At 44.4% G+C, this 26,735-nt stretch overlaps 1 protein-coding gene across 8 annotated transcripts in view; it reads right to left on the minus strand.

Annotated features, from left to right (window-relative positions):
• Nucleotides 1–26,735, minus strand: part of ADGRA1 (adhesion G protein-coupled receptor A1) — an 873,110-nt gene that overhangs the window by 402,777 nt on the left and 443,598 nt on the right. For all 8 annotated transcript variants that reach the window (XM_033941640.1, XM_033941643.1, XM_033941641.1 and 5 more), the window contains one exon: nt 21,839–22,052. In XM_033941640.1, coding sequence (XP_033797531.1) covers nt 21,839–22,052 — 214 coding nt within the window. The remainder of the gene's footprint in view (nt 1–21,838; nt 22,053–26,735) is intronic.

Consider the following 26,735-nt stretch of genomic DNA (forward strand, 5'->3'; position numbering starts at 1 on the left):
GCCTGACTTTACTAGAGGCTATTGAGAGTACCAAGGACTGGCTGGAGGACACTTAAAGGAATCGTTACCAGAACCTGTTTGAAAGTATTTTTGATGGGCGGTTGAAGACCAACAGCTAAAGAGTTGTGGGAGAGTCTGTTGTCATTAGGGTGGGTCTGTGGGTTTTGTTCTCTAAATACTATCACAGACAATCGACAACTCTCCAGCAGCGCCTAAAGCGCTGGCTTACAGCCTAGAAAAGGGAGGCTATAAGAAGGTGTTTGATATTATGGAAAGGCCTGTGCAAAGCAAAGTAATAAGATGTTGGATGTCTGAACTGCTGGGTGTTTCAAAGACTCTATTGGACTGAGCTCCTGGATTTTTCTTTTGTGTTTTGTTTGGTGAGTGTTTTCTTAAAAGCAGCGCTCTCCAAAGCAGTGCCCTAGAAGTGGTGTGCAAAAGCTTTCTTGTTTGTTTTCTTTTGGGGGGAAATGAAGACTGCAAGGACTTGGCTTGAGATCCAGTATTATGAATATGGGAGCATTCTGACCACATGTTTTGTGTTTTGGAGCAGCTTGCAATACAAGCCAACTAACGGTAGGATACCAAGACATTGAAGGTGTCATTTGGGTTTGTTTGGACTGGGTTTTTTATTGATTGATGAAAAGGCCACCAGCCAGCATCTGAACTCTGATTAAGCAGTGGCTGGTGACACCATATACAGACCTTTCATATCGTCTGCTCAATCTTGAAATATGATCTTAAAAATGAGCAGATGATATGAGAGTTGTATGGTTATGATAAACACCTCGACCCTGAGGAAGAAAGCAAAATATGAATTCATGTTGGGAAAGGTGATCTTGGTATCTACAATTAAAAAGATATATTTGAAATTCATTACTCATTTTATTCAACTTAAGTCACAGTATAAATCTGAATTGATCCAGTAATTAAAACTGCAGCAAATAAGCATTGAGCAAACAGATATAACATTAATAACAGATCAATGAGGATTTGAGCTGGAAATTTTGAGTAATATACTTAAACTGGCTGTCTGAAGATCTGTTTCAAACTGCTTTGCTGAGCTGGGATAACTATTACTGAGTTATTAGATACAGATCCCCAACGGTATCACAGCTAAATGGTGACAGAATACCAGTAGAGATAATAATAATAATAATAATAACTTTATTCTTCTATACCTCCACAATCTTGCGACTTCTAGGCGGTTTACAGTCAAGAGAGCTGGACATTCAGTGAGTTACAATATGCAGATAGTCAGAGGAAATACAGAGTACAGAAACTTTAAGAATGCGAAAAAATAAAATATACAGTTTGCTAAGAAATTTCCGAGAGGACCTGTTTGAGAGAGGTCGTGAATTACAAAAATACAGCGTAAATTACAATATACAGTTTGTTAAGAATTTTCAGAGGGGACATATTAGGTGAAAGGTCCCGAAATTATGAGATACAGTTTGATTAGGATTTCAGAGGGGGCATACCCTGATTCTATACACGGTGTCTAACTCTTAGGCACCATTCAGCACAGTTGTCAACCACTAGGCACCATTTATAGAATCACGTCTAGCAGTGTCTAAGCATTCTTAGATGCTGGTAGGCGTTAAATCCTTAGGTGCACTTCCATTTAGGCCTGGGTTTTCTTGACCTAAATGAGTGTGCCTAATTCAATTCATGCCTAAGCTCTGCCCCAAATTCACCTCTAATCATGCCTACTCGCCAGTAGCGCCTTGGCGTAGATGCCTAAAATCAAAGCTGTTGGCGCCTACCGGAAAATTAATTTTTTAAAGCATTTTTTAAATTGGGTTTTTTAAATGTTATATTCAATTATTAGCACCGATTAAAAAATTAAGTTAGGTGACTGGACTGGCTAGGCGTGTCAATCTAGGTGCTTAACTGTAGGCGTCTTTTATAGAATCAGGGCCTTTGTGCATTCCTACTACATTTAGGTGCTCACACTTACCCCAGCTCTATGGCTGGCACATAATTGGATGCCTAAATGTTAGGTAAACCAATTCTGTGTTACGCTAGTATTTTATATTGCAATTTAAAGTGCCCAGGTTCTGTTTTAGAATAGATGTCTACCGCCCAAACCTTGGGGCACCCAGTTATGGAAATGTTCTCCTAGATAAGAACATAAGTATTACATTAAATTAAATCATGGTTTTACTACGGCAATTTATACTATTTGGCAATTTTATGAGCACATTTTAGTCCAAAGTAGCGTTGTTCATTTAGTGACGGGAAAGCTGCAGCACCACTGTATTACATCATGCCTTTAATGCTATTCATTGGCTGCCTTTTCAATTTTGTCTAAAGTTTAGGCTTTAATCCAGAGAGTGTTACAAAATTATTCTCCATTTTATGTCTACTTTATTGAAAATCAACAGGCTAGGTACAGCCCTAAGATCTGAAGGGAAACGGTGGCCGTCTATCCCTTCAATACCTAAAATTCATTTCGTTGAAACTAGAACATGCTCTTTTACAATTGTCTGCTCGTTGAAATGGAATAAGCTACTCATCACTTTTTGGATTTCATCTGACATTATTGGGTTCAAGAGGCAGCTGAAAACATTTTTTGTTCAGCCTTATGGAGGCCAACTATGCAATAGATCAGTGTATTGCAAACTGTGTGCCACGGCACATAATTGTGCCTTTTGAGATTTTAAGTATGCTGCAGCTCACTGGGCAGGAAGAGAGGCTTCGGTGCCTGTGCCAGCTGACTTCTCCTACCGTCGCGTCGGTCGTATCTGCTGGGACTCCTGTCTTCCTCGTCTCCGCGCCCCCAGATCAGCTGCGGCAGCTCTGTGTGCTTTTAACTTCGGCATACAGCTGCCGCTAGCAGTAGTTTACCCCCGGTTTCATCATGCAGCCTCGGGGCCTTTGCTAAGCTGTCCCACTTCTATGATGTGATGTGGGCCGACCTAGCAAAGTCCCCGAGGCTGTCTGATGAAACTGGGGGTAAACTACTGCTAGCGGCAGCTGTATGCCAAATTTAAAAGCACATAGTGAGCTGCCATTAGGCTAGACAGGAGAGGTATTGCTGGACAGGGAAGGGAGAAGGGGCACTGCTGAACATGGGGAGCAGGGAAGGGGGAAGTGGTACTGCTAGACAGGGGGGAGGAGAGAAGGGAGAATGGATAATGCTGGACGAGGGGAGGGAGGAGGAAAGGGAGAAATGGTAATACTGGATGGGGGGAGGGAAGGGGTACTGCTGGACAGGGGGAAGGTAAAAGGAAGGGAGAAGAGGTGCTGCTGGACCTGGCAGAAAGGGAGGGAAAGAAAAGGTGCTACACACTGAAGTTGAGGGTGAGATGGTGCCTGGGGAGAGAGCATGTTGGGTTGGGAGATCAGAAGGAGGGATGCCACTCGAGGGAAGAGGCAAGGACAGAGAGAGAAAGCGTGCAGGAGGCAGAAAGTGTTGGACTCATGGGGACAGGGCCGCCATCAGGGCAGTACTACCAGTCCTGCATTCAGGGGCCCGGAGCTGACAGGGGGCCCGGGCTCCCCCAGGGTCCTAGGCCACAGTCTAGGGAGGGGGCGGGCCGCCCCAGGTGCACAAGAGAGAGCTGGACGGTGAACCCGCGGAGTTTAATACATCTCGAGCCGCGAGGCTCGTCTTCTGTTCCTACCTGCCCTGCCGCTCACATATAGCCGATCTGAAGTGTTCCCCGATGTCAGCGCTGAAGTCGGAGGGAGGGCTTAAGCAAAGCCTGCCCTCCGACATCAGCGCTGACGTCGGAGAATACTTCCAGTCAGCTATTTGTGCGCGGCAGGGCAGGTAGGAACAGAAGACAAGCCTCGCGGCTCAAGCTCCATTTTGCTGAGAAAGTTGCAAAGATGGGCTGGGAGGCAAACGCGGAAAACAAAAGGGGGGAGGGAGTGCGTTTTGGACATAAGGCATGAACTTGGGAGAGAGGAAGGGAGGGAAAGAGATGCTGAGGTGGGGGAGGGAATGGGTTTTTGGACACAGAAGGCATGGACTTGGGAGAGAGGAAGGGAGGGAAAAAGATGCTGAGGTGGGGAATGGAATGGGGTTTTGGACAGAGAAGGCATGGACTTGGGAGAGAAGCAGGGAGGGAAAGAGATGCTGAGGTGGGGGAGGGAATGGGTTTTTGGACACAGAAGGCATGGACTTGGGAGAGAGGAAGGGAGGGAAAGAGATGCTGAGGTGGGGGAGGGAATGGGGTTTTGGACACAGAAGGCATGGACTTGGGAGAGAGGAAGGGAGGGAAAGAGATGCTGAGGTGGGGATGGAATGGGGTTTTGGACACAGAAGGCATGGACTTGGGAGAGAGGAAGGGAGGGAGAGAGATGCTGAGGTGGGGGAGGGAATGGGTTTTTGGACACAGAAGGCATGGACTTGGGAGAGAGGAAGGGAGGGAAAGAGATGGTTGTGTACACGGGGAATAAAAGAAAGGAGAATTTTTGGTCATAGGGAGGGAGTGAGGTACAGATAGTGGCATACCAAGGTGGGGGGGCAGTCCGCCCCGCCCCGCCCCGGGTTTACGTCCCAAGGGGGTGCACAGCTGGCCACCCTCCAGTGTTCTCCCTAGTCCGGCAAACTGCGGCTCTTTAGCCACTTGAGTGCCACCGCCGCCATCGGGAACAGGCCGGTGCCAAGTTCTCCCTGCTTTTCCCTTTGGGGCCGACCAACTCTCGCCACTCGCGTCAATTCTGATGTCGGAGAGGACTTTCTGGGCCAGCCAATCGCTGCCTGGCTGGCCTAGAACGTCCTCTCCGACGTTAGAATTGATGTCGGGTGGCGAGAGTTGGTCGGCCCCGCGGGGAAGAGAAGCAGGGCGAAGTTGGCGCTGGCCTGTTCCCAATGGCGGCAGTGGCAGCCTATTCCCCAGTGGTGGTGGCAGCATTTTCCCAATGGTGGTAGCATAGGGGAGTGCAGGGAGAAAGAAAGAAAGGGGGGGACAGGAAGCCAGAAAGAAAGAAAGTGGGCAGGGTGAAACAAAGAAAAATGGGGCACGGAGAGAGAGAGAGAAAGACAGACATACAGAAAGAAAAGGGGTATGGAGAGAGAGAAAAAGAAAGAAGGGGCAGGGTGAAAAAAAAGAAAAAGTTTGGGAAGGGAATGAGTCTGGAGGAGAGGAAGCATACAGGAGGCTGAAAGAAGGGAAGAAATATTGGATGCACAATCAGAAGAATAAAGTGCAACCAGAGACTGATGAAATTCCCCAAGGTAGGAAAAATGATTTTATTTTCAATTTAGTGATCAAAATGTGTCTGCTTTGAGAATTTATATATGCTGTCTATATTTTGCACTATGGCCCCCTTTTACTAAACCGCAATAGCGTTTTTTAGCGCAGGGAGCTTATGAGCGTTGAGAGCAGCATGGGGCATTCAGCGCAGCTCCCTGCGCTAAAAACCGCTATCGCGATTTAGTAAAAAGGGAGGGGGAATATTTGTCTATTTTTGTATAGTTGTTATTGAGGTGACATTGCATAAAGTCATCTGCCTTGACCTCTTTGAAAACCCGCGGAATATAAATGATAATTAATATTTTCTCTGCGTACATCATGCTTTGTGTTTTTAAAATTTTATTGTTGGTAGATCATTTTGACTTGGCCACAAAGGTAAGGGGGAGGGAGGGAGGGGAGCTGCTGAAAGACATCTAGTAATCCTTGCAGGCTTGACTGTGCAGGGAATTATTTTGTAAAATCATGTTTTATTATGTGACTGGCATTATTTAGACATTAATTTCTATGAATGAATAGAATGAAAATGATATAAATTACTTGCTTGTTTTTATGTGCGTGCGCTGAAGGAAAGTGGAGAGAGAGTGGGCTGAGGACGCTGAAGGGAAATGGGAAAGAGAGTGGGGAGAAGACGCTGATTTATAAATTGACAATTGTACAGAATATTGTTTCTTTTTTATATTCATCCATAGCTGCATGTTAACGATGTGCTCATATGCACTTATTTACCATCATAACATATACATCATTATTAACATGCAGCTGTGGATGTGTAAGGACAGGCTGAGGAGGATGGATGGGAAGGAAGGAAGGTGCACATATCAACATATCGTACATTTTTAACATGCATGATGCAGCTATAGGCAAGCTGAGGAGGATGGGATCATACAGATGTGTATGTTCAGATATGCGCTCAGATGTGTAGTTTTTTTCTGATATATTTATTAAGCTTACAGTATTTATAAAAACACATTTAATACTTGTTACAAAAAATATTGTGCAATTGTGATCTACTTCTGGCCTACAAAGGTCAAAAGAAATCCTTAACTGAGATTTTACATTCAAAAGTGAATTATAACTACTAGCACTATTATTTATTAGTTATTTATTATGCAGATGTTTGTTAGTTTGTTATTAGTTCAGTATTAGACATATGTTAGTTTAGAATAGATAGGTATAGATTAGTTTAGTTTAGGTTAGGTTAGGGCCCTGCTGAAAGAGTCTACTTTGACGTGGTTGCAGGCTTACAAATCTTTTGGTCAAAGAGTGCGGCGACAGAGAAAAGTATGTGTGTATTCGGCCCATGGAAGAAGGGAGGATTGGGGGGGGGGGGGGAAGGGGTGCGTGAGGGGCCCAATAGGATTGCTCAGTAAGGGGCCCAGAAATTTCTGATGGCGGCCCTACATGGGGAGGGTGAGATGAATGGGGAGGATAGAAAGGAGGGAAGGAGAAATGTTACACTCTGGGGAAGGGGGAGAGGGCAGAGAGTGAAAAATTGGATTCATGGAGAGAGAGAGAGAGAGAGAGAGAAAGAGAGAGATGTTGGTTGGGGGAGGGAAAGAGGACCAGAGGAGAAGCATGCAGGAGGAAGAGATGTTGGACTGGGGATGCAGAAAGGAGGAAGGGAAGGGAGATGGACTGCAGGGGGCAGAAAGAAGGAAGGGAAAGAGAAATGTTATACTGCTTTATAATCTCCACTGGCTCCCTGTATATTTTAGAATCCAGTTTAAATGTGCCTATGCCACTTTTAAAATCCTCTGTGGTATTTTTACTCAGGAACTCTTATAGATTCTCTTTTGCAAGAGGTGATCAACAATTCAAGCTGTCCTGTCCGTCTAGTAAAGGTATTAAAAGATTCAAGATTCTATCAATCTCTATCATTTAAGTTTACTCGACTTTGGAACGATCTTCCACTTCGCTTAAGAAGTTTTGGTTCCCTTCCCTTTTTTCGTAAGTCTCTAAAATCCATTCTGTTTACTAAACATTTTAGAAACTAATCTTTCTTGATAATTCTCTATATGCCCTTATTGGCCTAACTTAATCATTGTAATCCGAGTTGAGCTTTCCTGGATTGAAGTCTCGGTATACAAAACTAATCATTAGATTAGATTAGATAACTAAAGGAAGGGGAAGATACCAGACCAGGGAATGGAAGTGAAGGAGGGGAGTCTGGTAGCACTATAGAAATAATAATAGTAGTGGTAGTAGAGAGAAATGCCAGATTATGGGAAGGAGAAGAGAGAGATGCCAGACTGGGAAGAGGAGAAAGGAAGGAGAGATATGTCGGACCACTTGGGGGGGGGGAGGAGGGAAGGAGAGAGATGTCAGACCATGGAAATAGGGAGGGAAGGTGAGAGAGAGAGAAAGGGAAGGTAAGACATGGAAAAGTAGATTTTGAGAAGAAAGCAGAAAAATGGAAATTAATGTTAAGTTAATGTTAATGTTAATGTTAAGTTAACGCCAAAGATGGACGCAAGGTAGAAAGTGAAGACAGAGAAGGCCCTGGAAACATAGTTAAAAGCAAAGAAAAATAAAGTTACCAGACAACAAAGGTAGGGAAATGATTTTATTTTCAATATAGTGATTGAAATGTGTCAGTTTTGAGAATTTATGTCTGCTGTGTATATTGTGTGTATTTGAAAATTGAATGGAAAAAATTGCATTACAATTAGTAAAGAGGGTGGGATCTGGGGAAGAGCTTGGGTGGGTCTAGGGTGGAGTTTGGGAGGTCTGTGGTTGGGGGTACCCAGTTGATATATGTTAGAATTCCCTACTGGCACACCCTACTGGAATTTCAGGGCCTATCTGGAGGGCCTCTGCACATGCATGGATGTCACAGTGATGATGTCATGCATGTGGGTGATGTCATCACGATGATGTCCTCACACTTCTGGGTGCCTCGAGCCATGGCTACTACCTTTAGTGTGCCCCGACTCGAGAAAGTTGAGAGACACTGCAATAGATAATGTAGCTAATCAGATGAGCAGTATACCGATATAACTTTTCCATTTGTTCTTGCAAGGTGCTGTGTGTTTTTTTAAGATATGGCCTTGTTGTCTATTTGTACTTTTGTTTTTATTGTACACTTTATGTAATTCCAGTTCTACTTTTTGCATATATTATGCATTCTAAACCATATATATTTCCTTATGATCCATTTAGAAGCAGAATAGAAATCTCTTACTAAAAAATTAAATTGGTAAATTATTCATTGAACCTGAACCTGTTTTGAAGAAAATCACATATGAGGGGCTGCTGAACATTTCTCAGCCCAACCAAGGAAAGAATGATGTAGAGACATGAAACTTACAAGTTATTCCACATACGTAATATAAATGTGCATGAGTCAAATCTCTTTCATTTGAAAGGAAACGCTGCAATGAGAGGGCACAGGATGAAGTTAAGAGGTGATAGGCTCCGGAGTAATCTGAGGAAATACTTTTTTACAGAAAGGGTGGTAGATACATGGAACTGTATCCCAGAAGAGGTGATGGAAACAGAGACTGTGTCCGAATTCAAGAGGGCCTGGGATAGGCACGTGGGATCTCTCGGAGAGAGAAAGAGATAATGGTTACTGCAGATGGTCAGACTAGAAGGGCCATTTGGCCTTTATCTGCCATCATGTTTCTAAGAAGAGGGAAAATATGATAGAGATGTTTAAATACATTTTCTTGACACTTTTTATGGCCTTTGGTATCTGGCCAATCAGAACCTTAGGCTCCTCCATGGTGCATCTAAGGGTGCACCAGGAAGGGGAAGGCCCACCATTGTGAAGAGGCGGGCCTGGTGACTGGAGGGAATAGGCATCCCTCCGGCCCACCATACTACAAAAGGTACAGGTGGGATTGAGGAAGGAGGGGTGCTGGGGTGGAGGGTGTGGGTCTACGGTGGTTATAGATTGGGGGTCATGTGTTTGGGGGCTGCTGGCAGGAGGGAGTGGGCATCCCTCCTGCCTTTCATAGTTGGGGGGATTGTTTTGGGGATTTTGGCAGGAGGAAGTGGGCATTCTTACTGCCAGGGTACTTCGCGAGGGGGTTCAGGGGTGGCGGCATGAGGAATTGGGCATTGCTCCTGTTGCGGACAGTGGCAGGTGGGGGTTTGGGGTGGTGGCAGGAGCAATTGGGCATCCCTCCTGCCACGGACAGTGTCGGGGGGGGGGGGGGTGTCACTGCCACTCAGTTGAACTGAACTGGCCAAAAGGAGAGAGCTGATTTGTTATATACACGCCAACATTTTTTTCAGATGCTGACGGTTCACCAAGATAAGTTTATTGCATTTTGAGCTTTCATTGAAAATTGCATATAGTGTGCCTCAAGGGACACACCATTATCACAAATTATTCTCACTGTTTATTACATTATAATTATTTCAGAAAAAAACACCCATACACAAGGGTGGTCCAATGATGGTGTGTAGCCTATGGCAGAAATTGTTTTTGCACAGGTTAAGCAATTGAACGGAGTGATCCTCGGATCTACTAGCTTATGCTTTCACACTGAGGACACACTTATATACACATGTATTTAATTGGATTGTGAGAGATTTTTACTTAAATTTGACATGGTATGTTTCCTGGTTTAAGTAAACACCAAAAAGTCCAACAGGACAGAGAATGCGCACTTAGATTATAGAAGCAAAGAAGAACTTTAATTTTAGATAGACTCAGTTGATCGCGGCAGGGAGATTCCCTTTCTGTGATCAGCTCAGTGGCAACACGATTCTCCTTATGCCTGTGACGATTAGAGAATCAGGGTAGTTAGGCAGGGTTAGGCGTCTGTCTCTTAGGGTAGACACAATTCTGCATAGGACGCTGGTGCATGAGTCTCAACCGCTTCTTAGGCGGCGGCAGGAACTAGCGTCCTATACAGAATTCCCCCCTCCCCCCTTAGGGCTTACGGATATTCGCAATGAACATGCATGAGATAGATTTGCATGTATTGACTCTTTGGTATGCTGCTTTCTCATGTCTATTGATTGTGGACATCCTGAAAACCTGATTGACTGGATGTACCCTGACAACTGGGTTAAGAAACGTTAGGTTAGTGGATTCTCCATTGGTAGATTCAGAAAACAGGAGGCTGCTATTACGACATAAGCTCAGTAACATGTTTCAAACAAATCTGATTAATTTAGGCCCTCTTTTACACAGAGGGCCTAAATCAACGCATGCGCTAACCGCTAACGCGTCCATAGGATAACATGCATTTAGCGTCTGTGTAGCATGCACTAAAAAGCTTAGTAAACCTTTATAAAAGAGGAGGATAGTCTTAGGCCCCAGAAGCATACAGGAATATTACACACTCCCTCTATCCCATGTGTGCTGCAGGCCTTGCCAATCTCTGCCTAGCATTTGAGAATAATACACATTTTTGCTCAGCAGCCTTTATGCAGCTGGTTTGGAACAAAACACCACACAGACTATAATGTCAGCTCTATTGGAAGATTAATTTTTTTCTACATAGTTGCTATGGATTGTAGCCCAACAGAACCTCTCAATTTAACATAGTGCTTCGACGAGCAGTCTGTCTGAGTCCAAACCAAACAACTGGGCAACAATATCTCCCAGATACCTCAGGAGAAGCATTAATCTCTTCCTGATGATTCCCTTGATTATTTGATTGCATGCCGTTGGGACTGGCCAAAAACAGTAATGCTTGGAGTCTGCATGCATCATTTTCTTTTGTTTTGAAAGCATTTAGTGAGTCTATAGCTCACAGTACAGTCGAAGTCAAACATAACGACATGCCAGCAGTGTCCTGTTATTCTAATATAAATTGTTTACAAAGGTAGAGATTAAAACTGCCCCGTCTTCCACTAAAAGCTACTTCAATTTTGTTATGTCAAATAATGAAATTTCTGATCCCAAGGAATTCAGCTTTAAAACAAAAATGAGCCATCTGTTCCCCAGCTTAGTAGGCCATTAGCTTCACGTTTGAAGTGGCACCATTCAGTAAGGACAATTCTGGCACAGAAATATTTTCTTAACAATTCTGACACATAATCATATTTATTTTTTCTTAAACAATTATGGGAAAGGGATTTATGCCAGGGATGCAGATTCTGAAACAAAGATTAAGATCCAATTAATGTATTTCAAAAGAATTAGTTCAGCTCATGCTGCCTTGCATCCATCCCTCTCGAAACTATTAGACTTACTTTCTAAAAATTCTCTACTTATTCTCTTCTACCATGAGCTTGTTCATTCCTGACCAATCAGATTGAACAATGTAATCTTGATGGGTCCACTAAAAGAACTCGGATCAAGAGGTAGGAAGTGACAAAGTGGATGGAAATGGGGCAAGAAAAAACTCCAAATTTTTCAAGATATGGAATTGGTAAGAGTAGTCTAGGGAGATGGACTAAGGGTCCAGGCTTGGAGGACAGTGCAAAGAGATTGTCAGCAGAAGTGTTGACATGGGGAGCTCATAAGTTTCTAGCTGGCATTTTGAAAATGAAAGAAAAACCATTGAAATGTTCTTGGTTTTCTTTCGTTTTCAAATCAAAATGAAATGCAACAGGAAATTTCCAGTTCACTTCAAATAGAAGCATGTCACTATTAGCCACATTGTTAAAATGCCAATCTTTTCTTGCCGATGCAGCCATATCATGAATTGTGGTGTTGAATATGGACAAGGTTATTCCTGGGTTTAGAGGTCAAGAAGGCCCCTTTATAAAATGCTAGGGATAAAACGGCAGGAATTGTAGCTACATAAAAGCAGTGAACATTTGCACTTGCTTGAAAACAGACACTAATGTTAATGCTTGGAAAAAAAAACCCCATCTAAGTCCAACTTGGACGTTTTTAGCTGAACGTTCAAAGTTGGAGGAACAAAAATGGCCATTTTAGAATAGCAAACTGCTGAACGTCCAAATTCATATATACTTACTTAGACATCTTGGCCACTGGGACGTCTAACTTTATACCCCATTTTCGATCAGAAAAAAATCCATGTTGAAAACGTCCTCTTCCTGACCATTTGGATGTGTTTCTTTCTCCCTTAATGATTCACAATCTAAGTTTGTACTTGGGGCAATAGAGGCTTAAGTCACTTGCCCAACATCACAAGGAGCGTCAATAGGATTTAAAGCTGCTTTCTCTGGTTCTCAGCCCAGTGCTGTAACCATTAGACTATTCCTCTACTCCTCCTTTAGTGTTTACAGTCTGCAGAATAGCTCTCTACTGAAATACTTGGGATACCTGCTGTCTGCTTCTCTCCCTGAATCTGCTTCATCTCTCTTTCTCTACCTCCAGCATCTTCCCTCCCATCCAGTGGGATCGAGCCCTGCATCTGTCATCTCCTAACCACCTCTGACCCTTTTTTCCTGGCTCTCCACCTGCCTTCATATTAATTAACCTGGGGAAGCTTATCCCTTCGCTCCCCATTGCTCAACAGAAGTGTCACTCAAAAATGCTGACTGTAAGAGGAGCAGGCCCTGTAAGAGCAGTGGGGAATGTTGAGATCAGTCTCTGCTGCTCCTCCTGCTACTGGCAGTGGTGACTCTGCACTTTTATTTTTCCAGCTGGCTGGGCTTTGGGATCCTCGTGGGCTACACTGATTCACCCAGCAAACCTTGCATGCACTATCTAGAAGGGCCTGGGACAAAACTAGGGAGGACAGGAATCAATATTCCACCATGGTTATGCCCCCCTGTGTCATACACATAGGCAAAGGAGTACAAGATAATTCACAATGATCCTGTCTTTAAATGTTTACGATCTGCAGAACAAGCTCTCTAATTTGAGACTCCGTATAATGGACTTGTATGTTACACAGAGGGAAATTGAACTTGTGTTTTGGTGCACTAACAATTTTATTACCCAGTACCAACCCATGCAATTTCTTCCTTCCTCCATCCTCAGCTGAGATCTGGTTGGTTACGTGCCTCTGCTCTGCCTACTGAGCTGTCTGCCTCTTTAATTCTGTAGTAGTGGTGGTATCAGGGGTGACAAGTTTTGTTTGGAGTGGAAACCCTTGCCTGACCTCTTCAGAAATGAGTAGAACATTTCTACCGACTGAAGTCTGTGCCTGGATAGTAGCTGCGCCAGCACATTGAGTCACTTGTGCTTTGCTGCCCCCAACAATGTGCCATTCTTGTTTACTGCTTATCTTGGTCCCTTAGGTAGGCACCTAGCTTGTATATCTAATGTGGGACTGCACGTGATGTCATTTTATGCCATTTGAAGCAGCAGGTGGTGAGAAGCTCCACCGGGTGCCAGGCTGGAGGCTATACTAGCACACTGAGTCACTGTACTTTTCTTCCACACTCAGTTTTACCATGCCGGGGGCACTGCTTTGTGTGACTGTCTGCAGCTGCTGCTAAAGAGAGCTCTCTGCTGAGCATCCCATCACTCAAATGCAATATGAGGCTATATGTGATATCATTTCCTACCACATGTGATATCATTTCCTACCAGCTACCACTGCAGAGCTGTGGCAGCAGGTGGTAAGAAACTCCATCGGCTGCCAGTTTGTAAATGCCACAGAGGATGATGTTCCCTTTGCATGTGTCAAGATTCAGGCACTGTTCTGCTCTGGCCTTCTTTTTTTTTGTTTGTTTCAGTGCTATAAGCAGGTGCCTAGCTTGGTTAGTGCTGTGCTAGGCCTGGCCTTGCTTGACACTATCAATCACAATGTAAAAATAATGTATACTGTACAGTAATCTTTACCAATAGAAATAAGCTCCTGGATTTTGATAGGACATACACAAGATCAGGCTATTTGACACAATAGATAGTGTCTACATGTCTCAATCTATTGTATCAGAGATGAAATAAGAAGCATAATGAAAATCAGTAGAGCAGAAAGCTTGAAATGTTGCAGAAATAATGTCTGTTCTATAAATAAGTTCTTTGTAACCTTATTTCACAGTTCAGCAATTATGATGTTAGGAAACTATAGTAACAGAAAATGGTTAGAATGGAAAATATAAAACGTTCCATAGTTAGTGTGAAGGCTTTTTGGTTTTTTCCCTTCCAGAGAAGGAGATACCTGTAGATCCGACACCAGGGGAGCACAGAGCCTCTAAATATTTGCTGTTTCTTCATCTTGCTTCACCAAAGGGGCATAGTAAATAGGCCAGTAAGGGCAGACTGACTTCACAAGGCCAAAGGAAAGAAAAAGAAAGACGAAAGGAAAGAGGCAAAGAAAATAGAGACAAAATAGGTATGGACAGCTAAAAGAGGCATAGAAAGAAAAGATATAATTTTAGAGAGAGTTTACAGCTTTATTTGAAAATGACTTTTTTGGCGTCTCTTACCACTTTATGACACTTTTTCTGGTCAATTTTGTGACAGTTCCAGGCCTCTAATGTTTTTTCTCGTTTCCATTTTTTAAACAAATTCCTCTTCTCCCTCACTGTATCTTTCACCTCTTTTGATAACCACGCTGGTTCTCCTTTGTTCTTCTTTCGCCTTCCTTTAGATATCTTCGGTATGTGAAGATTCTGTGCTTCTGTGATGATGTTTTTCAGCAGAGACCATGCTTGATCAACTGTTTGGATTTCTGCTTTGTTCTTCTTGAGCCATTTTCTAACCATGGATCTCATGCTGTCATAATTCCCTTTTTTGAAGTTAAAGGTCGTGGCTTTATTCTTGATTGGTTTCCCCTTTCCGATGCTAATGGTAAAAAAGATCATATTGTGATCACTTGTCCCTAGCGGGGCCTTAACTTTTACATCAGTTGCTCTTCCCGAAATGCCATTTATGACCAAGTCCAGGACTGCATTTCCTCTTGTCGGTTCTCCTACCATTTGTTCCATGAAGCAATCTCCTATCATTTCCAGGAATTTTATCTCCCTGCCGCAGTTTGACGTTCCCAAATTCCAGTTTATCCCCGGAAAGTTGAAGTCTCCCATGATCGTCACATTGCCTGATTTACATCCACGATTAATTTCCTCAGTCTGTCCCGGAGGTCGATAATAGAGGCCAATTTGTGTGTCAGCCTCTTTATGTCCAGGAATCTTTATCCAGAGTGATTCTAGTTTTCCATTTGCTTCTGTCTCTCCTTCTCTAACAGACTCTATTTCTTCTTGGACATATAGGGCAATACCTCCCCCTTTCTGCCCTATCCTATCTCTTCTGTATAGTTTATATCCTTGTAATGCTGTGTTCCATTCATTTTCTTCATTCCACCATGTTTCTGTTATTCCTATGATATCCGGATGTTGTCTACTTGCTAATTCTTCCAGCTCTCCCATTTTGTTTCCTAAGCTTCTGGCATTCGTGTACATACATTTAAGTTCTGTTCGTGCTAAGTTACTGGATTTAGTGGTCCACACATCCTTTCTTGTATCCAATTGATCCCTTTCATTACCTCTTGTAGTGTCCTCATATTCATGCCCTATATCTGTATGATTGCTTGGAGTTACCTCCTCAGGATATCTTGGTGTCCGGGCCATCGACCGACTGTCGGCTCTCCCCTGATCTTTAGTTTAAAGCCTTCTCAATGAACTTCCTTATGTTCTCAGCCAGAACTCTCGCTCCTTGTTTGGCTAGGTGAAGTCCGTCCTTTCTATAATACCCGCTCTATCCCCAGAATGTTGTCCAGTTTCGCACGAAGTCAAAACCCTCTTCTTCGCACCAACGCCTCATCCAGGCGTTCACAGCTCTCAGTTCATCCTGTCTCGTAGCGTCCGCTCTCGGTACCGGAAGGATTTCCGAGAAAGCCACCTTCACCTCTTCGACCTTCAATTGCCTTCCAAGTGAGCGGAGCTGGTCCTTTAATTCTTCCCTGTCGTACTTCCGTCTGCAAACATCATTGGTTCCCACATGGATGAGCACTGCAGTTTCCTTTCCCCCTGCTCCATCTATGATCCTGGTGATCTTGCTGGCCACATCCTTGACTCTTGCACCAGGCAGGCAGGTGACTAATCTATCCCTTCTTCCTCCCGCAATGTGGCTGTCCACATTTCTTATTATGGAATCTCCGACTATAATCCCAATCTTCTCTAGTTGGAGGATCCTCGGGGGTCTTAAGTCTGTATCCTCGGCGTAAGTCATTCAGGCTTCTCTCCTTCCCCCCAAACCATGGCATTCAAAGAACCTCTCAAACATTCTGTGTTTTAGAACTAGATGTCTCTCTCAAAACTGTGGGCTCCTTTTACGAAGGTGTGCTAAGCGTTTTAGCACATGCACTGGATTAGCGTTCTATTGCCCGCGCTAGCCGAAAATCTACTGCCTGCTTAAAAGGAGGTGGTAGCGGCTAGCATGCGTGGCAATTTAGCGCGCGCTATTCCGCATGTTAAGGCCCTAACGTGCCTTCGTAAAAGGCACGTGTATTTCTTTATCCCTGCAAAATCTGGGTTTCTCCTAGTTCTCTTTATCTTCTCTTAATTTTGTCAATGTTGTATTAATTTGTGTTTATCTATTTAGTCAATTATTTTTCTTCCTTATACAGTTTAATTGGCATCTTACCTTTCAATCAATCTAATTTAGTCATAAGGTAGTCTTATTATCTACCATCATCTGTTACTATATTATATAAGGTTTGAAGAATGTGTACTTTAGCATTGGAGGGTGTGATGGGCTAAGTCTGCCAAGGTTTGTGGAGGCACAAAAAAGAAGGCTGACCAGAAAGGAAAACCTGGCATGTATTAGTTTCTCATTAGAAAAGGGAAAAATAGTACAAAAACATACCTTAATCAGAAACCTCGCTATCATGTTTTTCAGGAAGCTGTTCTCAGTATTAGGAGGAGCTCTGGGGAAAGGCAGGAAGGGGGTAAGTCTCAGGACAAGGGCTAGGCAGGCTGGATAGAAACCAAGGCCTCCTTTTACGAAGATGCGTTAGGGACTTAATGTGCAGAATAGCGCGGGCTACAATGCCCTGCGCGCCAGCCGCTACCGCCTCCTCTTGAGCAGGCGATAGTTTTTGGCTAGCATGCGCTAATCCGGTGCGTGCACTAAAAACGCTAGCGTACCTTCGTGAAAGGAGCCCCAAGTGTTCTGGGATTTGTAGGCACCAGCACTTTCTGTACAGGGAGACAGTGTGGTTCTCTCTCAAAGCACCCTCTTAAGGGAATGCTGAGTAGCCTAATAGATAAGGCACTGGCATCTTAACTCGGGGGTTGTGAGTTCGAGTTCTACCCAAAGCCTAGTACACCAATAGCAAACATACTGGCATCTTAAGGCTGGGGTTAGGGGATCTAGTGCCACCAGAGCTAGCAAGGAAAAATAAAGGACATTGTATCAGATAATCCCAGAGCACACTCTTCAAAGAGAGAAGAAAATAAACTTTTTTTTTGTGCTGGTGGAGAAGAATTCCCTGGGCACAGAAACCCAGATGGAAGTTACAGGAGAAGGAAGGGGTGGGGGCTTATCTAGGGTTTAAATTGCTTGGTTTGTTTAGGTAAAGGGGCAAAAGTGAAAAGCCCCATGATAAGTAATGGGTCCCTCTTGTCTCATATGGGAAGTTAAAAATATTTGTGCTAATGAATGATTAGAAATATCCTAGGGCTCTTTTTACAAAGCTGTGGTAGCGGTTTAACGTGCGTAATAGCGCTCGCTAAACCACTGGATGCGCTAGACGCTAGAGAATGACACGGGGAAAAAATCAGTCCCCGTCACTGCACCGTCCCCGGCCCACCATCCTCTGCACCGCCCCGTCACCGCCGTTCCCTTCACCGCTCCATCACCGTCACCGCCATCCCTTTCACCGCCCCGTCACCGCCACTGCCATCCCATTCACCGCCCCGTCACCGTCACCGTCTAGCACCCATCTTCTTCCCTCCGCTCCCCCATAGTCTGGCATCTGTCTTCTTCCCTTCTAGCATCTTCTCCTCACTCTGCCTTCCACATTTCCTTTCAGGGTCTGTTCCTCTCTACCCTCTTTCAATGTCTGTTCTATTCCTTTCCACCACCACCCTTCCCTCCCTCCTTTACCATCTGTTCCTTTCTACCACCCTTCTTTCATATCTTCTATCAGTCCCCCCACCATCACTAGCAGTCTCTCTTCTCCCTTACCATGAGCAAATAAGAACTTCTGAAAATTGTATTGCTGAGGCATTATTTCTAGTACGCCTTTTTTTTCCAGATGGATAATGACATTAATTTTATAATTCTTACTGTCTGCTCTGATTTCATTCACAATTTGGTTTGTGTTTTGTACCTGAGGATTCCATGAGGCATTTAACCTTTTCCTGTCTCTTCTGTGATTTCAAGTTGATTCCTTCAATAATGGAGTCTCAAGGCAGTAGCAGTTTTCTATTTTGGGCTCTTTTGACATTGTTTAAGGGATTTCTTGTACATTTGGTGCTGGTCTTCTTTGATGAGGTCACTTCAGAATCTATTTCCAAGGAAGAGAAACTTTTTCCCTTTCACCCCCTCCTTCCTTGTGTGAGCCGGAACACGCGGTCCCCGCAAGCAAGTAATTTTATATCATTTTCATTCTATTCATTCATAGAAATTAAAGTCTAGATAATGCCAGTCACATAACAAAACATGATTTTACAAAAATAATTCCCTGCACAGTCAAGCCTGCAAGGATTACTAGATGTCTTTCAGCAGCTCCCCTCCCTCCCTCCCCCTTACCTTTGTGGCCAAGTCAAAATGATCTACCAACAATAAAATTTTAAAAACACAAAGCACGCTGTACGCAGAGAAAATGTTAATTATCATTTATATTCTGTGGGTTTTCAAAGAGGTCAAGGCAGATGACTTTATGCAATGTCACCTCAGTAACAATTATACAAAAATAGACAAATATTCCCCCTCCCTTTTTACTAAACTGCGATAGCGGTTTTTAGCGCAGGGAGCTGCGCTGAATGCCCCACGCTGCTCTCGACGCTCATAGGCTCCCTGTGCTAAAAACCGCTATTGCGTTTTAGTAAAAGGGGGCCATAGTGCAAAATATAGACAGCAGATATAAATTCTCAAAACGGACACATTTTGATCACTAAGTTGAAAATAAAATCATTTTTCCTACCTTTTTGTCTGGTGATTTCATGAGTCTCTGGTCCTTCTTCTTTCTTCTCCTGCCCCCCCCCCTCTTTCTTTCTCTCTCCCCCTGGCTCCCCTCTTTATTTCTGCCTTTCTTTCTCTCTCCCCCTGCCCCCCTCTTTATTTCTGCCTTTCTTTCTCTCTCCCCCTGGCTTCCCTCTTTATTCCTCTCTCCCCCTGGCCCTCCTCTTTCTTTCTGCCTTTCTTTCTCTCTCCCTCTGGCCCCCCTCTTTATTTCTGCCTTTCTTTCTCTCTCCCCCTGACCCCTCTTTATTTCTGCCTTTCTTTCTCTCTCCCTCTAGCCCCCCTCTTTATTTCTGCCTTTCTTTCTCTCTCCCTCTGACCCCTCTTTATTTCTGCCTTTCTTTCTCTCTCCCCTGGCCCCCCCTCTTTATTTTTTCCTTTCTTTCTCTCTCCCCCTAGCCCCCACAAAGCCATCGTGCCAATTTCTCCACTTCCACGATTCTTTCCCTACCCTCACCCCCAAGCCAGCAGCCGATTTCTCCCTGCTCCTTCCCCGATGTCCTGATGTCCTGAACTTCATCGGGCAGCAGCAGCATTCACAATTCACTGCTGTTGCCCGCTTCAGGGCTTCCTCTCTGTCGGGTCCTGTCTTCATGAAAACAGGAAGTAGGCAGGACCCGGCAGAGAACAAGGCCTGAAGCCGGCAACAGCAGCGAATTGTAAATGCTGCTGCTGCCCGAAGAAGGTAATGGAGCACGAGGCAGACCACTTCTCCCCCCTCCCAGCCGAACCCCCGCTGACCCTCCTATCTCCCCCCTCCGTGAACCTTTCCAACTCTCCCAGCGAGAGCAGCAAATCTCCTTCGCGGCTTTCTCCTCCCTCTGCCGCGTCACTGATGATGTCATCAGTGATGCGGCAGAGGGAGGAGAAAGCCGACGCTATTGGAGGGAGGTTTGCTGCTTTCGCTGGGAGGGTCGGAAAGGTTCACTTGGGGGGGAGAGATAGGAGGGTCAGCGGGGGTTCGGCTGGGAGGGGGGAGAAGCAGTCTGCCTCGGTGCTTCAAGGCCTGGCGCCATTACCTTTTTCGCCCCTCCCGCCCCCCCCCTTGGTACGCTACTGCTCTCCAGCTCTCCTTAGTTTGCCGGTTTTCTTTTTCGGCGGCCGGCACGCGCGGCTGCTCAAAGTTCAATCTTCTGCTCTGCTGCAACTTCCTGTTTCCCGGTGGGTCAGAGCAGAAGATTGAATACTGAGCAGCCGCGCGTGCGTGGCTCTTTTGAAAGCGTTCCGGTCGCCGAAAAAGAAAGGTGAGGTGGAGAGAGAAAGCTGGTTAAACGATCGAGCCAACGTGCGGGTGGGTGGGTGGGAGCTGCGGGGACCGCACGATCCTTTATGCCTCACTGCGGTGACAAGACCATTCACCGCTCCACGGGGCGGTGATGGCCTTGTCCCCGTCCCCGCAGAGGCTGCTAATTTTCATTCCCCGTTTTTGGCGGGTTACCCGCGGCTAAACCGCCACCGTGTCATTCTCTACTAGACGCTACCGCCTCCTCGAGCAGGTGGTAGTTTTTCAACTAGCGCGGGGGTAGCGCGTGATTAAAAGTCATGCGCGCTAAAGCCACTAACGCGGCTTCGTAAAAGGAGCCTCTAGTTTTCTTAGTATGGTTTGATCTTACATTTATAGAAAAAGGGAACACCACCATTGGATCGGTATAAATGACGGCTTTTCCTGATCATGACCGGGATAGCCATGCAAATGATTACTCGTAATTGGAAAAATTGGGATCACCTTAGTTTTACTTTTTGGTGAGTGAATTTATGCTTAAGTTATAAGAATGAGAAAATGAATGCTGACATGCTAGGGCATACTAAGATATTCAAATTAGTTTGGGGCCCATTGACGTCTTTTGTGGATTTGTTATAGTTGTCTTTTATCTTTATTTTTCATTGTTTTAGCACCCACACACTCAGGGGAGGGTGGGAGGAGGGTATATATTTTGTTTGGTATTATTCCCTGATGGAAAATGTTGGCTGGTAGAGGGTTTTTATTTTTTCTATTGATACTGATTGGTTATAAGTGCTTATTATGATTATTAATATCTGAATGTATATTGTTTTGCACGTTTTGTTAGCTTTGAAAACTTAATAAAGAATTTAAAAAAAGAAAAGAAAAAGAGAACAAATCCTATTACTTTCTGTGGGTGAAGCTGAATAAATAAAGAATACTTGTAGAAAAGGAGAGCAGTTATCAGAAATAAGAGTTAATTGGACCCAGGGAAAGAATGCAGACAAAGCCCCCTTAGTAGCTGCCCTCCCCAAACTGAGTTAATAGGACTTCTGCATTTTTCTTCTCATTTTCTCTTTCACAAACTTGTTCTACATTTTAATCTGTTCTAGAGCTATCCCTTATGTATTCATAAACTTTCCTTCCAAGTTGATGTATCGTTCAAAAGAACTGATTCAAATGGGAACTCTAAAGGCAGACATACATAATTAAGGGAGGAGACCCCCAAAGATAAGAAAAATAGGATAATAAATATTTGCACATACATCTGTGCCTAACTAAGGAAATATTACCTGACCATATCCAAAAATTTATGTTCCTGATGGGGGTGAGGGGAACAAATTAAATATTGCATCTTTGTAAAACAAAACTGTCATGGCAGTCTGTTCCAGAAGGAACCATTAATTCCAATCAAATTCTACAGTGCATTACTGAAAGCTTAATATACATTACCGTGTAATTAAACAGCAGTCATGTATTATGCTGTCTTCCACAAATATCCCATTCTCCTCATCAGTTTCAATCAGATTACCATCATGGTACCAGTATATTTGAGTGGTATTGATAGTATATGTTGCAGTACATAGCAATGGCAAGCGATCACCATGAAAAACCACCTGTCTCTGAGATGGTATTAATTGAAAGAAAGGAAGTTCCAGTGGGCCATCTGCAAATAGGAAATCAAAATATGCTCTGTTTTATGATGTTACATTAGATTAGATCCATAACATTCATGGCATTTCATAGATACTACTGTAATATTTTAGGAAGACATACATAGATATAGATAAACCTCTCTGTCTTTTCTTTAGATACTAGTCTTTAAGCCTGTTACATTATCGGGTGCTAGAATAGAATAGATGTCTTTCTTTCTTTCTTTCTTTCTCTCTCTCTCTCTCTCTCCTTAGCCGCTTTATATCTGTCTGTCTTTCTTTCTTTCTGTCTCTCTCTTTCCTCGGCTGTCCACCACCACTCCTTGCCTGCTCCCCCTGTCCAGCAGTAGCCCTTCTCCCTTCCTTTTACCTCCCCCCTGTCCAGAAGCACCTCTTCCTTGCTCCCCCTGTCCTACTGCTATGTCCTACTCTATTTGTCACCGAGGGACAGAGCATGCTGTCAAGGAACACGCCATCCTAAGTGCCCATGTGCGCTTAGGATTTTATTATAGAGGATACTGTAGATAATGGTGGAATTTATCAATGTGTGCTACTGTTAAGATAGGTCATTTTTCCACAAATCGTGCTATTCTAGCACAAGGTCTCATTGCATAAAATAGGACCCTGTGCTAAAATAGCACAATTTGTGGTAAAAATAACCCATCCTAACAGAATGTTGAGAATATGATAAATAAGCACAGATCTAGAATTATCAGATGTGTGCAAAACTAGGATACATAATGCACGATACTGATATTTCATGCGTAGGTAAGTAGTTTTATAACAAACATAGTACACAATACTAGATTTAAGTGTGTATATACATAGGATGAGTATACAGCATTGTGGAATAAATACGTAGCATAGATGTATATGTAAATTATAGTATTCTCTGATATACATATAGGGTGAAGATAGTATTTAAACACTATGGGGCTCATAATCGAAAGAAGAAAAACATTCAAAAACCGGCCTAAGTTAGCACTTGGACAAACATTGTCAAAATACGTCCAAGTGCCGATAATAAAAACGGGTTTTGAACGTATTTCTAAACGACCAAGGCCTTCATAGTGCCGCTGAACGACCATAGCTAAATGGGTCGTTTCAGGAGGAGTGTCGAGAGCAGGAGTTGGGCAGGACATGGGCCGGCTTAGACTTAGTCATACAGCATGTATAACCGAAAGTTATACAGCCCATGATCGACGGAACTTGGACGTTGTGACTTAGACCATTTAAAACATGGTCTAAGTCACAAAAACCCACCTAAAGTCACCAGATAAGCACTGCAAACACATAATACAGACCCCCCCACACACTACCTAGTGATCACTGACCCTCCCCCACCCCCATAAAAATATTAATCAAAACTTGAAAATTGTGTCTCCAGAACATCATCACGTGGCATTGGAAAGCCTAGTTGTGTTGCACAGAGGCATCTTAAGACGTCTTGGGGGTAGGTTAGGGACTCATGGAGAAGAGGACCCATGCCCATAAGCCCCTGTAATCACTGCATTGATATTGAAACATGTGCACTCCCCTATACACCCCCAAAACACTTTTGTACTGGCATATAAGTAGCTCCTGCAGCCATAAGGGCTATTGGGGTGGTAGATAAGTGGGTCTAGGGGATTCTGGAGGTGGTTTGGGGGCTTTTGGGGGCTCACTGTGACCTATAAGGAAGCTGTAGTGAGATGAAGACATGGCACCCTTTTTGTTAAGTTCACATCAGTGCCCTGTAAGGTACCCCACTATTTAGGTGCCATGTGTGGGTGTTCAGTCCATAACTTTGCAAACCCCTCCCACATCCAACAGGGCTTGTTCTAGGCGTTTTTGACTTGGACAAAAAGTTGGACAAAAATGTGGTGTAACGATGGACAATTTAACGAGTTGGATGATCAGATCGACAGGAAGTATACTTAGACGATTTTCAAAATGAAAAAAAATTTGGATGTATTTTTCAAAAATGTGTCCTAAGCTGTTTTTTACTTTGGACGACTTGCGACTTAAACAAAAATGGACTTAGACGTTCCTTTCGATTATGCCCCTCCATGTACTGTAGGTAAATATTGTATTGAAAACCATCACAGAAACTCTCTCAATCTGTACTGTAACACCACAACAGATGCTTTCATACGGAAACCATCACAGAAACAATCAAACTGTTTTCCGAAGTTTGGGTATTGTAACACCGATTACTGAAGGTCATGTATTTAACTCCCTACATAAGCAATATAATCCACTCTGAATTGACTCCCCAGTCATTAGTAGTGGTATAGAAGCTTTCGATAAGCCAGTGTATCGCAAACTGTGTGCCACGGCAGATTCCAGGTATGCCATGAGACGCCGGTGCCAGCTGACTGCCTACAGGACATGCCTCTCATGAGAGCCACGGTTCTGTAGGCAGTCAGCTGGCACTGGCACCTCTCCTCCTCGCCGGTGTCTCTCCTCTACATACCTCTCTTTTTGTAGCACCCCCCCCCCCCCCACCCACTGGCAGCTCAGGGCCCTGTTTGAGGGCCTTTGCGCATGCACAGATGTTGACATGATGATGTCACACATGCGCATGACTTCTTCACATCGACGTCTGCGAATTTCTGGATACCCTTCAGCTGTGGCACAGGGTTTAGTGTGCCTTGGCTTCCGGAAGTTTGCGAGACACTGCAATAAAGATTAAATTCCCTCCTAAGTAGCCCTGAGTCAAGTTGGCCTCACAGGGTTTCTCTGGACAATTTTCTGACCGAGTGTCGGCTTTCTGATACATGCTCGATTGCTGCTAAGGTGGTACTCATCCCTGTTGATTTGATCCATTTCACCACTGAGCCACCTCCTATATGGTTTTCTTCTACCTTTCCCACCATAGTATCCTGGTAGATATAGATATAGATATCTATGGAAATCTATTTATAGTATTTACTATATCTATAGAGACAATCACACACACAAAAGTTTATTAAACATTTTTGTATCTACACACTGCCTTCCCAAAACACGTCATCAATAAACTGCTTTCTAAGAACAATACATTGATAGTGCCATATCATAAACAGGAATCAACACAATTGTCAACAGCTCAGGTATTTCTTCTAGTTTCAATCTGAAATGTTTCAGTTTCAATGATGAGCTACTGTGCATCTATGAATGTTGAAGTATGTTCTTTATCACAAAAGAATCTGCGTGCATATTGAAACCATATTTCAGACAGCAAACTGAAGAGCCTTAACAGCTGCCAAAATGCAACCGAATCCATCGTTCAACTTTTTTTTGTGTGTGTGTTCTGTGATAATATATGGCTCTCCCACTGAAAGAAATACTTCTGAAACATTCATGGTTCAGGATACAATCAGTGATGCCTGTTAACTGTGCTTGTTGCAAACACTGCTGTGCTGTAATCTGTTATTTACAGTGAAATGGCATGTTATTGCTTGAATCTGAATCACATTTGCTAAATGCTTAAGGATGCCCAGCTGTTTTGTAAACTATGTGCTATGATGTTGAGAATTATTTATATCAGCACTTCAAACTATACTTTGCCCTCAGGGGCACAATATTCTGCCCAAAGGGATACAATTTCTTAAGATACATTTCATGTTTTATTTTTTTACTAAATCTTTATTCTGCTACCATTTTTTGCTTCACTGGGTCAGATTTTTCACTGAGCCTTACAGGGGCTGACTTGGCCCACCCCTACTTGTGTGGGTGGGTGTGTATTCTGATTAATATATGTCAACTCCCCTATCAATCCCAACTCACTCTTTGAAAATAGTTCTTACTTTTACATATTTACCGTATTTTCGCGGATATAACGCGCACCGTTGTAAAACGCGCACAGGGGTATAGCGCGCATAAATCACGAAGATATGTAAAAAAAACTTTTCTATACCGCGCTCAGGCATATAACGCGCATGCTGCCCGACTCTCCTCTGGCCACCCCGACTCTCCTTTCGCTCTTCCCGACTCTCCTCTGGCCACCCCGACTCTCCTTTCGCCCTCCCCGACTCTCCTCTGGTTGCCCCGACTCACCCTGACTTTCGGTGCACTGCCCCGCCTCTCCGTGCGCTGTCCCGACTCTCGTTCACCTGCCCTGACTTTCCGTGCACTGCCCCGCCTCTCCGTGCGCTGTCCCGACTCTCGTTCACCTGCCCTGACTTTCCGTGCACTGCCCCGCCTCTCCGTGCGCTGTCCCGACTCTCGTTCACCTGCCTTGACTTTCGGTGCACTGCCCCGCCTCTCCGTGCCTGTCCCCCTTGAAGGTCTGCCTGTCCCCCCTTGAAGTCCTGTCCCCCTTGAAGGTCTGCCTGTCCCCCTTGAAGATCTGCCTGTCCCCCCTTGAAGTCCTGTCCCCATCCTGAAAGCCTGATGCCCCCCCTCGACGTCCGATTCTTCTCCCCCCTCGGCAGGACCACTCGCACCCCCACCCCGAAGGACCGCAGACTCCCCGACAATATTGGGCCAGGAGGGAGCCCAAACCCTCCTGGCCACGGCGACCCCCTAACCCCACCCCGCACTACATTACGGGCAGGAGGGATCCCAGGCCCTCCTGCCCTCGACGCAAACCCCCCTCCCCCCCAGCCGACCCGCGACCCCCCTGGCCGACCCCCACGACCCCCCCCACCCCCCTTCCCCGTACCTTTGGAAGTTGGCCGGACAGACGGGAGCCAAACCCGCCTGTCCGGCAGGCAGCCAACGAAGGGATGAGG

Source organism: Geotrypetes seraphini, chromosome 4 (assembly GCF_902459505.1).
Source record: "Geotrypetes seraphini chromosome 4, aGeoSer1.1, whole genome shotgun sequence".
NCBI lineage: Eukaryota > Metazoa > Chordata > Amphibia > Gymnophiona > Dermophiidae > Geotrypetes > Geotrypetes seraphini.